The sequence below is a fragment of the Pelodiscus sinensis genome, chromosome 31, assembly GCF_052426305.1.
Source record: "Pelodiscus sinensis isolate ZL-2025 chromosome 31, ASM5242630v1, whole genome shotgun sequence".
Taxonomy (NCBI): Eukaryota; Metazoa; Chordata; order Testudines; family Trionychidae; genus Pelodiscus; species Pelodiscus sinensis.
The window spans coordinates 8,725,558-8,738,930 of NC_143082.1; the positions used below are offsets into that span (position 1 = coordinate 8,725,558).

Consider the following 13,373-nt stretch of genomic DNA (forward strand, 5'->3'; position numbering starts at 1 on the left):
ACCTCACTCTGTCTGCCTCTCCCAGCCTCCCTTCCCCGTCTGCCCCGTCACACCTCGCCCTGTCTGCCTCTCCCAGCCTCCCTTCCCCGTCTGCCCCGTCACACCTCGCCCTGTCTGCCTCTCCCAGCCTCCCTTCCCCGTCTGCCCCGTCACACCTCGCCCTGTCTGCCTCTCCCAGCCTCCCTTCCCCGTCTGCCCCGTCACACCTCGCCCTCTCTGCCTCTCCCAGCCTCCCTTCCCCGTCTGCCCCGTCACACCTCGCCCTGTCTGCCTCTCCCAGCCTCCCTTCCCCGTCTGCCCCGTCACACCTCACCCTGTCTGCCTCTCCCAGCCTCCCTTCCCCGTCTGCCCCGTCACACCTCACCCTGTCTGCCTCTCCCAGCCTCCCCTCCCCGTCTGCCCCATCACACTTCGCCCTGTCTGCCTCTCCCAGCCTCCCTTCCCTGTCTGCCCCGTCACACCTCACCCTGTCTGCCTCTCCCAGCCTCCCTTCCCCGTCTGCCCCGTCACACCTCGCCCTGTCTGCCTCTCCCAGCCTCCCTTCCCCGTCTGCCCCGTCACACCTCGCCCTGTCTGCCTCTCCCAGCCTCCCCTCCCCGTCTGCCCCATCACACCTCGCCCTCTCTGCCTCTCCCAGCCTCCCTTCCCTGTCTGCCCCGTCACACCTCACCCTGTCTGCCTCTCCCAGCCTCCCTTCCCCGTCTGCCCCGTCACACCTCGCCCTGTCTGCCTCTCCCAGCCTCCCCTCCCCGTCTGCCCCGTCACACCTCACCCTGTCTGCCTCTCCCAGCCTCCCTTCCCCGTCTGCCCCGTCACACCTCGCCCTGTCTGCCTCTCCCAGCCTCCCTTCCCCGTCTGCCCCGTCACACCTCGCCCTGTCTGCCTCTCCCAGCCTCCCTTCCCCGTCTGCCCCGTCACACCTCGCCCTGTCTGCCTCTCCCAGCCTCCCTTCCCCGTCTGCCCCGTCACACCTCGCCCTGTCTGCCTCTCCCAGCCTCCCTTCCCCGTCTGCCCCGTCACACCTCACCCTGTCTGCCTCTCCCAGCCTCCCCTCCCCGTCTGCCCCATCACACTTCGCCCTGTCTGCCTCTCCCAGCCTCCCCTCCCCGTCTGCCCCATCACACCTCATCCTGTCTGCCTCTCCCATCCTCCCCTCCCAGTCTGCCCGTCACACCTCACCCTGTCTGCCTCTCCCAGCCTCCCCTCCCCGTCTGCCCCATCACACCTCACCCTGTCTGCCTCTTCCAGCCTCCCACTCTCCATCTCTTCCCAACCTCCCCTCCTGCCCACGTCGCGCCTCATCCCGTCTGCCCCTTCCCCGTCCCTTCCTAGCCTCTCCTCCCCTTCTGACCCAGTCGTGTGCTGGTCTCTATAAAGATCCAGTGACCGTGTTTACACAGGGCCTGTCACCACTGTAGTTTTGTGCAGAGACTTGTGTCTGCCAGCTGGGTGTGTCTGTCAATGCTGCTCCACATACTCTAGCTGCCCAGCCCTGCTGTGTACTCGGCCGCAAGCCATCGCCCTTGCTGAACGTGGATTGTTTTCTTCCCTGGCAGGACTGTCGTGATGCCGATTGCCCACGAGTTCTCTCCGGAGGTGGTGTTGGTGTCTGCGGGGTTTGACGCAGCTGACGGCCACCCACCACCTCTGGGAGGCTACAAAGTCTCTGCCAAATGTAAGGAGCTGCAGCTGATGCTCGTGCCCTGGCTGGTTAGGAAGCACGGTGGGGCTGGGGCTGTCCGGAGCTGCTACAGGAGGCCAGTGGGGGAGGAGTGTGGATGCTCGGAGGAGGGGAGAGCTGCTGGCCCTGCTCCCACAGCAGTGCTGGCCCAGAGGGGCTCTCCACGCAGCAAAGGCCAGGGCACGGGGGCTGTGCCTGGGTGGGTCTTGTAATAGCTACCCACGTCTATGCTCTGTGATGTAGCAGCCACCCCATGCCCCCTGGTGGGAGTGGCTCAGCCCTGCTGGCTGCAGGAGGCCGGAGGGCCACGAGGGAGCTACCCAGCCCTAGGTGGCAGGTCAGTCTGTTGCCCAGTTGCAGGCACACGTGGTCCCAGCGGTGCAGACTTCCCGAGGCTGACAGTCTGGGCTGGGGCCCGATGCCAGCTGCGTGCCCCTGTGCAGCCCACTCCTCTGCTGGCCAGGGCAGGGTGCCGGGGCATGAGCAGTGCAGCAGGGTGGCTGATAGCCGGCCCCTTTGGCTTCTTCCTCCGCAGGCTTCGGCTACATGACCCGACAGCTGATGAGTCTGGCAGGGGGAGCCATCGTCCTCGCCCTAGAAGGGGGTCATGACCTCACGGCCATCTGCGATGCCTCAGAGGCCTGTGTGGCTGCCCTGCTGGGCAAAGAGGTGAGGTGGTGAGCTCTGGCATTGCTCCCCAGCCCCAGTGGGGAGGGCAGGGCAGTGGCTCCAGTGAGGCAAATCTTGGGACTTGTTAGAGGAGAGGCACTCGTCCAGCTCCTGTCCACTGGACACTGTCACGTGGCAGGGTACCCCTTCCCCCACAGCCCAGGGGCCTGCTGTCTTCTCAGTATCGGGGAGGGCATGTGGGGGCAGGACTTGGGAACTGCCCACTCAGGGCTGATCTGTTATCACAGGCCCTGTGGTCCCCACAAGTCTTCTCCTCTTCCACTCTTAGCCGTGCAGATGGACAGGAGCCAGACTGCCCTAGAATCCGCATGCAGGGCAGCAGGGTGCAGCTGTGTAGCCCCCTGGGACTGAGGGGAATCACATGACTCTCCCTGAGCTCCCCTCAAGGCTGGGAGCAGCACTCATGACCTTGCTGGTGTTTGTCCCTGCAGCTGGATCCTCTCCCAGAGGAGAGCGTGAGGCAGAAGCCGAACCCCAACGCCGTGCGCTCCTTGGAAGCAGTGATGCGGGTCCAGAGTAAGTGTCGCTGGGAGGAGCCGACTCCAGGGCAGTCAGAAACGGGCTCTGGGTGGGATCAGCCTCCAAGGCCAGACCCCAGTAACCCCACCATGGGTACTCAGCAGCTGCCTTAGCTAGGGCGGGAGGGGCTGCTGGACTCCCAGCTCCTTGGCTCTGTGGCTGCAGATGCCCTCCCCGATACTGCCTAGAGCTGCAGTCAAGGGCCCGGCCCCAGTGCCACAGGACACGTCTCCCTCTCCGAGAAGGCTGAACCTAGCCACTCACCCCAGGGAACTTGGGGCAGCCTCTAATGCAGGCGAGCCCAGACCCCCAGAGGCTCCACCTGCTCCCTGTACACAGCAAGCCCCCTCCCCCTCTCCTCCTTCCCCCCCACTCTGAGAATGAGGAGCCTGCATGGAGGGGGGGCCCCCTAAGCCCCGTCTCTCTTTCAGGTCAGTACTGGGGCGCTGTGCAGCGCTTTGCCTCCAAGGTGAGCTGCTCCTTCCTGGAAGCGCAACACCATGACCCAGAAGAGGTGGAGACCGTGACGGCCTTGGCCTCCCTGTCAGTGGCGGCGATGGCGGAGAAGAGGTGATGATGCCATTCCCTGTAGCCCCTGGGTCTCCCAAACCCCAGCACCCTCTCTGGCCTTGAGCCCCTTGGCAGCATGGTGCCAGTGTGCTGCCAGCCATGGCATAGGCAAGCTGTGTACCTGCGGGACCTCCCGGCAGATGCCAGCTTTTGAGAGGAGTCACAACCTACCACCAGCCCCCAGTCCGTAACCAGCAACTTCCTGAGCCCAGCCTGCACCGGCTCTGGGAATGCAGCACAAACGGCCCTCAGAGGCACCAAGGCAGCGCAGAGAATTCCCGCAGCTCAGAGCCGGTCCATGGGGCCATAGGGCACCCACTAGGGAAAGATCAGTCCAAGGTGTTCAGTGCTCAGGGCTTGCAACTGCAATGCAAGAGACTCCAGGGTGCCTGATGCAGGAGAGCCTGGCCAGCCACTCAGCAGCTCCCCAGGCCTGAGAGAAAGAAGGGATATGTCTACACTACCACCCTAGTGGAACGAGGCGTACAGATAGTTCGGAATGGCTTGCTAGTCCGAACTATCTACCCGTGCCGCGTGTAGCCGCGCGGCACAGGGTTCGAACAAGCCGGCATTTAAAAATGGCGCCGGCCGGGTTATGCAAATAAAGCCCGGGAAATTCTAATCCCGGGCTTCATTTGCATGTTCGGTATGCATACATTACCCCGCTAGTTCGCACTAGCGGGGTAGTGTAGACATACCCTCAGAGAGTAGAAAACCCACAGAGGACAACAGAGCAGGGTGGGTATGAGACCTGAGCTCCCCTGGCAGGAATGGGGTGGGACACGGCGGGGCTCAGCTCCTCTGACCCGTGGGAACACGGGCACTGGGCTCAGCTCCCCCGGTGCGGGAACACGGGCGCTGGGCTCAGCTCCCCTGGCGTGGGAACACGGGCGCTGGGCTCAGCTCCCCCGGTGTGGGAACACGGGCGCTGGGCTCAGCTCCCCTGGCGTGGGAACACGGGCGCTGGGCTCAGCTCCCCCGGCGCGGGAACACAGGCGCTGGGCTCAGCTCCTCCGGCGCGGGAACACGGGTGCTGGGCTCAGCTCCCCCGGCGCGGGAACACGGGCTCTGGGCTCAGCTCCCCCGGCGTGGGAACACGGGCGCTGGGCTCAGGTCCCCTGGTGCGGGAACACGGGCGCTGGGCTCAGCTCCCCCGGCGCGGGAACACGGGCGCTGGGCTCAGCTCCCCCGGCGCGGGAACACGGGCGCTGGGCTCAGCTCCCCCAGCATGGGAACACGAGCGTCGGGCTCAGCTCTCTTGGCGTGGGAACACGGGCATCAGGCTCAGTTTCCCCCCGGCGTGGGAACACGGGTGCTGGGCTCAGCTCCCCTGGCGTGGGAACACGGGCGCTGGGCTCAGCTCCCCTGGCGTGGGAACACGGGCGCTGGGCTCAGCTCCCCCAGCGTGGGAACACGGGCGCCGGGCTCAGCTTCCCCCCAGCATGGGAACACGGGCACCAGGCTCAGCTCCCCCGGAGTGGAAACTCGAGCGCTGGGCTCAGCTTCCCCCTGGAGTGGGTAACGTGAGGATGATGCAGCTCCCTCATTTCCTCAGTGTCACCCACATATGTGAATGCTCACAGCAGGGCAGGGGATGTGGGGCCATCCTAACCCACTTTGGGGGACACCTCGGAGCATGGGGGAGCTCAGAAATTCTACACAAAGTTCTTGTATTTCTTACTCTCCCTGAAATGAAATGTGGGAAATTCCAGCTGCACCTCTGGGAGATGGTGGGAAGATTCCCTCCCTCCCACCCCACTGAGCAGGGAGTGTGGGGAATTCCTGCTACAGCCCTGAGGATGCTGGGGGGAGCTGCCCCCCTCTGACTAAGGTGGCTGGTTTCCTCTGCTGCAGGCCGCAGGATGAGCCGATGGAAGAAGAGGAGCCCATGAACCAGTGACGAGCGGTGCTGGTCTGAGTCGCCAATGGCTGAAGGAGTCTGGACGCTCCCTGACCAGTGACTCGCTCTCAACTCTTGGCTCCCTGTCTGCCACGCTGTCCTCTCCCCAAGTCTCACCCATGGAATGGACGGGCTGTCTGGCTGCAGCAGCTGCAGGTCACCCTCAGAGGAGCCCGCTGCTCTCTGAGAATTACCCTCCTGCTTGGCATCAGCCATGGACCAGGATCTCTGCTCCAGGGAGCTGCCCTGCCATGCCTGGCCATGTGTTTCCACCTGCTCTCCCCTCAGGGCCTGGCAGGGGCGTAAGGGGCCAGTGGGGTTGAAAAGGCTCCTGCCCTGCCTGCGTGGTAGAGAGCTGCCTTTCTGCAAGGGCTCGTCCGGGTGGCAGGGGGGACTGGGCGGGGCTTGGGGTGGACAGTGATGGTTGACGAGCTGTTCAGCACCAACCTGAGGATTGTGCCGCTTCTCCAGACAGTCGGGTTCCCACAGGGTCCCCCACATTGCACGCCCCGGGAGGGGACCAGGACATTCTCTGTGCCTCTGGGGTGGCCAGGAGTGAGGGGTGGCGAGTTGGGGCTCGAACCTGTTGTGAATGAGAAGAGGTTAGAAGATGGTTGATGACATGCAAATCCCAGGAAAGTGGGAAAAGCCTGAACTCCAGTGTCTCGTGTGTCCAGAACTGCAGGCATGGGACATGGCTGCCTTACCCACTAACCAGAGCGTGAGCCCACGGGGACGGGGCCTCTCGGATTTGCACTATTACAAACTACGTGTGTGCTCAGGTGCACCTGGCAGACCTTTCCTTCCATGGGACAGTGAGGAACAAAGTCCTCTGCAGACGAACGTTCAGGAAGTGACTTGAGCCCTGGAACAAGGAGCCAAGCCAGTGACCTGATGATCCATGTCTTTGTAACGTGTCCCTTTGTCCTGATCCGGGGCGGGGGCTTCTTCCAGAGTAGCCATTGAGGGCTCTCCGAGTGTCCCTGAGACAGTCCTCACTAGGGTGCCTGCCTTAGACCCCACCCCTCTTTCCTGCCTGGTACCCCAGCTGCCAAGGAGAAATAAGGTGTCTTAGTCTAACATGGACTCAGCTTACCATGGGTCTGAATGCTGCTCAGTGCTCAGCTAGCCCAAGATGGGGCACGTTAGAAACACTTCCAAGCTCCCAAGATCCAGCCAGAACCTCTTTGGAGTGAGTGGAGACCCCAGCCCAATTCCTGCTCCTCCCCAAGTCCTGGGTGCTCTGCAGACCCTGCCTGAGCAGGGAATCATTGTGAGAGGTGCTGCACCAACACCCCTCCCCCCAATATTGAGGCCATGTAACCCTGCTGCTTCCCAGACCCCCACCAAGATCAGGGCTCTGTTGTGCTAGCTGCTGTGCAGACCCCAACCAGGATCAAAGCCCTGTCACGCCTGGTGATGCACTGAGCCAGCTGCAATTGGGACCCTGTCCGGACAGCACTACACAGACACACTTGGACTGACAGTTCCTTTCCTCAGCTCCAGGAGGACTAGAATAGGGGCTGCTCATGCCAAGAGTTTCCCTCATCCCTGGGCAGAGCACATGGGTTTGTACACCCTCTCCCCCCCTCCCCCCAGCCTCAGCTCCTTCCGCTCACCCAGCTGAAGGAGATCCATGATTCTGATCAGTGGCCTCCAGCGCTGGCAGCTTTTATGACTCTCACCAGCTCGCCCTGACTTCACTGTATCATCTCAAGGAAGCAGAAGAGCTAAAAACTATCCCCCTCACCTGCCCTGTTCAGGTTTTGCAGAGGAACAGAAGTGGGCCAGCCCGTAGCAGCTTTCTGGTCCAGGAGCCCACACTCCTGGGTTGATCTCATTCCGGCCAGCTCCTGTCGAAGTGGGGTTGTCACACCCAGTCTCTCAGTGCACTGACTGGGCAGGGGAGTGGGCATGTGGGGCCACGGAGCAGTTAAAATGTTGGCAGGGGCACAAAGGGGCTACCATGAGTCACTGATGGCAGAGTCACCTCCCGAGAGCTACCACGAGTCACTGATGGCAGTGAGCTGCACCCTGAGGCTCTGAGCCCTCTCCACCAGGCTGTGAACACCAGGACAATCTCACCTGGCTTTAGAGAGGGGCCCAACCCAGAAGCTGATGTGACACAGCAATGCGCACACATGGGCCTGTCGGATGGTCACAACCACTTCCTGGAGTGCTGGGGTGGGCACTCCTCAATGGACTAAGTTTCTCCATGGGCCCACTGCTACCCAGCCCTCGTCAATGTCCAAAACAGCAGCAGATGGGCAGGGTGGAGGCATGAATTTCAGTGATACTGGTGGGGGCACAGCGGGGCCTGGGATACCTGGCCAGGGTCTGGCGGTGCAGCGAAAGGGGTGAGTGTTTGTAAAAATATAACAGCCAGAAAGGTCTTTTTTCTGACCTGGGAAGAATAAACATTTCTTTGCCTTTGAACTGCACAGGCTGTGTGCGGGGAGATGGGTGTATTGCCAACCTGCAGCCCATGGCACAGCTCAGACTGTGCCATGTGCTGCACCATCTGTGTGCTTCCATGGATACGGCTTCTCTCCAAGAGCCCAGTGCTCCATGAACATGTTCTCCCCATAGCCCAATGCCCCTGTGGGTCTGCTCCCCCCACCAAGAGTCCAGTGCCCCGTGGGCATGTTCCCCCTACAGCCAAACACCCCGTGGGGCTGGTCTCCCTGCCAAGAGTCCAATGTCCCATGGACATGTTCCTCCAGAGCCCCATGCTCTTGTGGATCAGTTACCCCCTGCAAGCGTCCAGTAACTCCATGGACGTGTCCCCTCCCCCAAAGCTTCAGTGGGTCTGTTGTCCCCCACCCTTGGGAGCTCAGTGCCCCATGGACATGTCTCCCCTACAATGCCCCTGAGGGTACCAAGGATGCAGTACTACATGGCCATGTTTCCCCCAGTCTCCCAACACATTTATGAGTCACTTGTTCCCGTGGAACATCCCAGTGCCCAAGAACGATCTCCCCAGACCCCATCACCACTATGGGGTTGGCTGCCTTCAACAGCCTAGTACCCTGTGGACATGTTCCCCCAGCCCCTGTGGGTCTGATTTGTTCTCATGGGAACCCAGTACCCTGTGGACATGTTTCCCCTCCACACACAAGTCCCTGTGGATCTGTTGTCCCTTCACAAGAGCCCAGTGGAGATATTCTCCCCCCCCCCCCAAGCTCACGAATCCTGTGGGTCTGTTATTCTTTAACCAAGAGCCTTGATTACCCACAAAGCTCCTGTGAGTTTGTTGTCTCTTACCCCCAAGAGCCTAGTGCTCCATGGAACTGTTCCCCCCAGGGAAGATCCTTTAGCTCTTTTGTCCCAGCCCAATGGACAGGTGTCCCCCAAATCTCAAAGCCCCCAGCTCTGTTCGTCCTGCCAAGAGCCCAGTGCCCCATGGATATGTTTCCCCCAACACCCTGTGGGTCTTTGTGCGCGCCAAGAGTCCAGTGCCACAGGGGTGAGTTTTCCCTCGAGACCCAATGCTCCTATGCATCTGTTATCTCCCCCGAAGAGCCCAGTACCCCGTCGACATATTCCCTCAGAGCCCAGGGGCTCTCTGGGGCTGTCTGCAAAAGAATTCAGTTCTGCATGGACGTGTTCCGCCCGGCCCCAAAGACAATTTAGCTCTGTGGTCCAGCCCAGTATCCATGGGGACATTTTCCCTCAGCCCAATGCCCCTTAGGTCTTGTTCACACCAAGATCCCTGAACTCCATGGGCATTGTTTCCCTCCAGAGCCCAATGACCTATGTGGGTGTGTTGCCACCATCCAAAGAACCAAGTGCTGCATGGCCATGTTCCCCTCTAAGCCCAGCACCCCTGTAGGTTGGTCGTAAATCCAAGAGCCTCTGTGGATATATTCCCCATAAATGTCCCAGCAGCCCAGTGCCCCACTGACTTGTTTCCCTTAGAGCCCACCACCCATGTGGGTCTGTCTCCCTCTCAAGAGTCCAGTGCCTCATGGGCATGTTCCCCACAATGCCCCATTACATCTGTTGTCCCCTCCTTGGGTCCAGAGCCTCATTGGCATCACTCCTGTGGGTCTGTTCCCTCCCCACAAGAGACCAGGGCTTCATGTACATGTTCCCTCCAACACAGCCATGTTGTCCCCCCATCAAGTGCCTGGTTCCACTCTAGACATGCTCCCTCTGGAGCCCAACAACCCGTGGGTCTATTGTTCCTGCCAAGAGCTCAGTGCCCCTTGGGGGTGTTTTCCCTCCAGACACCAGTGCCCATGTGGGCCTTGCCCTCCCAAGACCCCAGAGGCATTCTTCCCCCAACCCGATGTTTCTGTGGGTCCAGTGTCCCCTCCCAAGAGCCCAGTGCCCCCATGGCCATTCTCCCTCCCAAAGTTTCAGTGGCTCTGTTTTCCTGCCAACAGTACCATAGATGTGCCCCCCCGCATTGAATCCAGTGCTCCAGTGGGTCTGTTTTCCCCCTCAAGAGCCCAAAGTACCATGGACATGTGCCCCCTCTCCCAGAGTTCAATGCCCCTGTGGGTCCATTATCCCCTCCGAGAGAAGGAAGTGAACAGGAACAGTCAACACTGGTTCACAAGGGCAAGTCATGCCTGACCAACCTGATTGCCTTCTATGAAGAGGGAACTGGCTATGGGGAAGGCGATGGATGTGATATACTTTGACTTTAGCAAGGCTTTTGATACAGTCTCCCACACTACTCTTGCCAGCAAGTTAAGGAAGTGTGGCTTGGATAAATGGACCGTAAGGTGGACAAAAAGCTGGCTAGATATGGTTGAGCTCCATGGACAGTGATCAATGGCTGTTTGGTGGTCGGTATCAAGCAGAGTGCCCCAAGGGTCAGTTCTGGGGCTGGTTTTGTTCAACATCTTTATTAATGACCTAGATGAGTGGATGGATTGCACCCTCAGCAAGTTTGCGGATGACACTGAGGCTATGTCTACACTACAGAGCTTTTTCAGAAAAACAGCCATTTTTCTGAAAAAACTTCACTTACGTCCACACTGCAACTATATTCTTTTGAAAAAAATCAAAAGAACAAAGAGGTAAACCTCTTTCCACAAGGAAGAAACCTTTTTCCAAAAGCGCTCTTTTGGAAAAAAGCATGTATGAAGAGGGAAGAGGGAGTTCTTTCGAAAGGAGGAAAAAGCACAAGTGCCCTGGTGGTCATTCTGTCCATAACAATCACAGCTTAAATGCGAGATAACGTCCATTCAGTGTGGATGCTATCTTTCAAAAAAGCAAATCGCTTTTTCAATGCACTCTGGCAGTGTGTACGCGCTCTTTCAGAAGAAGTTTTTTCAGAAGATCACTTCTGGAAAAGCTTCTTCCTAAAGAAGAAAAAGTCTAGATGTAGTCTAAGCTAGAGGGAGAGGTAGGTATGTTGGAGGGCAGGGATAGAGTCCAGAGTGACCTAGACAAATTGGAGGTTTGGGCCAAAAGAAATCTGATGAAGTTCAACAAGGACAAGAGCAGAGTCCTGCACTTGGGAAGGAAGAATCCCAAGAGCTGCTATGTCTGGGGACCAACTGGCTAAGTAGCAGTGCATCAGAAAGAGACCAGGGGATTAAGGTGGATGAGAAGCTGGAGTCAACAGCGTGCACTTGTAGTCAAGAAGGCTAATGGCATATTAGGTTGCATTAGGAGGAGCATTGCCAGCAGATCCAGAGAAGTGATTATTCCCCTTTATTTGGTGCTGGTGAGGCCACATCAGGAGTATTGCATCCAATTCTGGGGCCCCCCATTACAGAAAGTACGTGGATGAATTGGAGAGTACAGTAGAGGCAATCAAAATGATTAGGGGGCGGGAGCACATGTCCTACTAGGAGAAGCTGAGGGATTTGGGCTTATTTAGTCTACAGAAGAGCAGAGTGAGGAGGGATTTGATAGCAGCCTTCAACTTCCTGAAGGAAGGTTCCAGAGAGGATGGAGAGAGGCAGATGGCAGAACAAGGAGCAATGGTCTCAAGTTGCAGTGGGGGAGGTCTAGCTTGCATATTAGGAAAAACTATTTCCCTAGGAGGGTGGTGAAGCACTGGAATGGGTTCCCTAGGGAGGTGGTGGAATCTCCATCCCTCGACAAAGCCCTGGCTGGGATGACTGAGTTGGGGTTGGTCCTGCTTTGGGCAGGGGGTTGGACTCGATGACTCCTGGGGTCTCTTTTCCCCCTCTGATTCTATGATTCTATAACCCACAGAAAAATCTGTTGGGGGCCACACAAGTGAGAAATAAAAAAACAAGCAACCAACCAACCCCACCTCCCTAAAAAAAAGAATAACCACCTCACTGACCTGGCCCCCACCTGAGAAGCAGAGGAAAATATTCCCTTCACTCCTTTCAACCACCTATGGCTGGGGAGGTGCCAAGGTGCTTGTGAGGCTCCCTTAGGCTCTGGGAGAGGGGGCAAAAATGAAGGTTCTTCGTTGAGGTGTGTCCCTGTGAGTGCTCCACCTAAGGGCTGTGTCTATACTGCTCCCGTATAGCGGAAAAAATATGCACTTGAGGTGAAGTGTGGAATATTGCCTCGCCTCATTTGTCTAATTAATGAGGCTCCATTTTTGCACAAGAGGCTTTTACACAAAACCCCCCTCTTGTGCAAGAGCCATTCTTCCTGAAAAAATGTGGAAGAATGGCTCTTGTGCAAGAAGGGGGTTTTGCGCAAAAATGGAGTCTCGTTAATTATGCAAATGAGGCATGGCGATATTCCACACTTTGCCTCATTTGCATATTTTTTCTGCAAAATGGGGACAGTGTAGACATAGCTAGGTGTTTGGGCACTGCAGTGCGCCCAGCCAAAAGATTTCAATAGCAGGGCTAGTGACAAGTAGTTCGCGCATGCGTAGATTACGCCAGGCAGCTAATGCACATGCACGGGCTATGAACCCTTCAGTTCCTTCTCTGCCACCACCGACGTTGGTCCAACCCTTGGTGTGCTCTGCACTGAGCTCCTCAGACAGATAGCTAGCCTTTTTACCACAGATTTTTATCAGCTTTTGCCTTAAAATCGCCTTCCTTTTCACTCTAAGAATAAAACAATTTTTTTTCCGTTTGCAATCAACCATGGAACCATAGATAAGCGAAGGTGCCCTGCCTCCCACTTTCCCCTTGTGGAACTGCCCCACGGAGGCGCTCCCCTCCGCTTTTATTGAATTATTGATTTTATTTGATTTATTCCATCTGAGAAAAAAATTGTCTTCCTCAGAACCCCCGCCCCAAAGCAGCCTGAGTTCAGGCACCATCTATTTGCCGCTTGAATATGTCATGCCCAAAAGGGTGTTCATTTGTCTCCGCTGCGTGGAGGAGCACCACAGCATGATTCAGTGCGCTCATCATAGAGACCTGACAGCCAGAGCACACAAAGCGAGAGAGCTAAAACTGAGCCCTGTCTCGCTTAAACAGCACTCTGACCAGTCCTAGACCCTGGTCCTCCTGCATCCCCACTTAAACCCTCACAGCAGCGATGTCAGAGAAAGCGGCTTCAGTTGCCTCAGCTGTGAGCTCTGCAACCTCTAACCAATCTAAGAGGACATGTGCAGATGCTAGCAGGGAATCCCCTTCACCCAAGAAAGGATGATCCCACAAATTCAAGCCAGTTCCATTCCCTATGGGGGCTCCGGACAAGAGCTTGCCAGGGCTGCGATCACCCACTGCGCCCCAAGGGTCCTGGGGCCTGGGTACAATGCTGAAACAGGCTAGCAAGCCTAAGCTCCCTGAGGCACAAAAACCCAGGGCAACCTTGGTGCCACTGGCTCCACCGACTGCACTCAGTAGCAGTTTTACCAACGCTCCACATTCGACATTGTCGGTGTGTGTGCCTTCCCCGGTACCAGACACGTCAAGAGGCGTACAGGCACAGGACCTCCTGTTGCCTATGCCTCGAACTTGCTCTTTTACATCTGCAGACAAACTAGAAGTTACCTCAGAACCCACAACTCCGCTTTTCAGTACTAACGCCTCCCCCGCACCAGCCAGGTTCCCTCCAGCAAATATAACAGCTTCTGCACCTCCTTTATCTAGTGAGGAGGAAGCC

At 57.9% G+C, this 13,373-nt stretch overlaps 1 protein-coding gene across 6 annotated transcripts in view; it reads left to right on the forward strand.

Moving 5' to 3' along the window:
- HDAC7 (histone deacetylase 7) overlaps nt 1–7,801 on the forward strand; it is a 219,339-nt gene extending 211,538 nt beyond the window's left edge. For all 6 annotated transcript variants that reach the window (XM_075902093.2, XM_075902094.2, XM_075902092.2 and 3 more), the window contains 5 exons: nt 1,557–1,675; nt 2,217–2,350; nt 2,803–2,887; nt 3,322–3,460; nt 5,315–7,801. In XM_075902093.2, the coding sequence (XP_075758208.1) occupies nt 1,557–1,675; nt 2,217–2,350; nt 2,803–2,887; nt 3,322–3,460; nt 5,315–5,360 (523 nt within the window). In that variant the 3' untranslated portion in view covers nt 5,361–7,801. The remainder of the gene's footprint in view (nt 1–1,556; nt 1,676–2,216; nt 2,351–2,802; nt 2,888–3,321; nt 3,461–5,314) is intronic.
- Nucleotides 7,802–13,373: the final 5,572 nt, after the last annotated feature.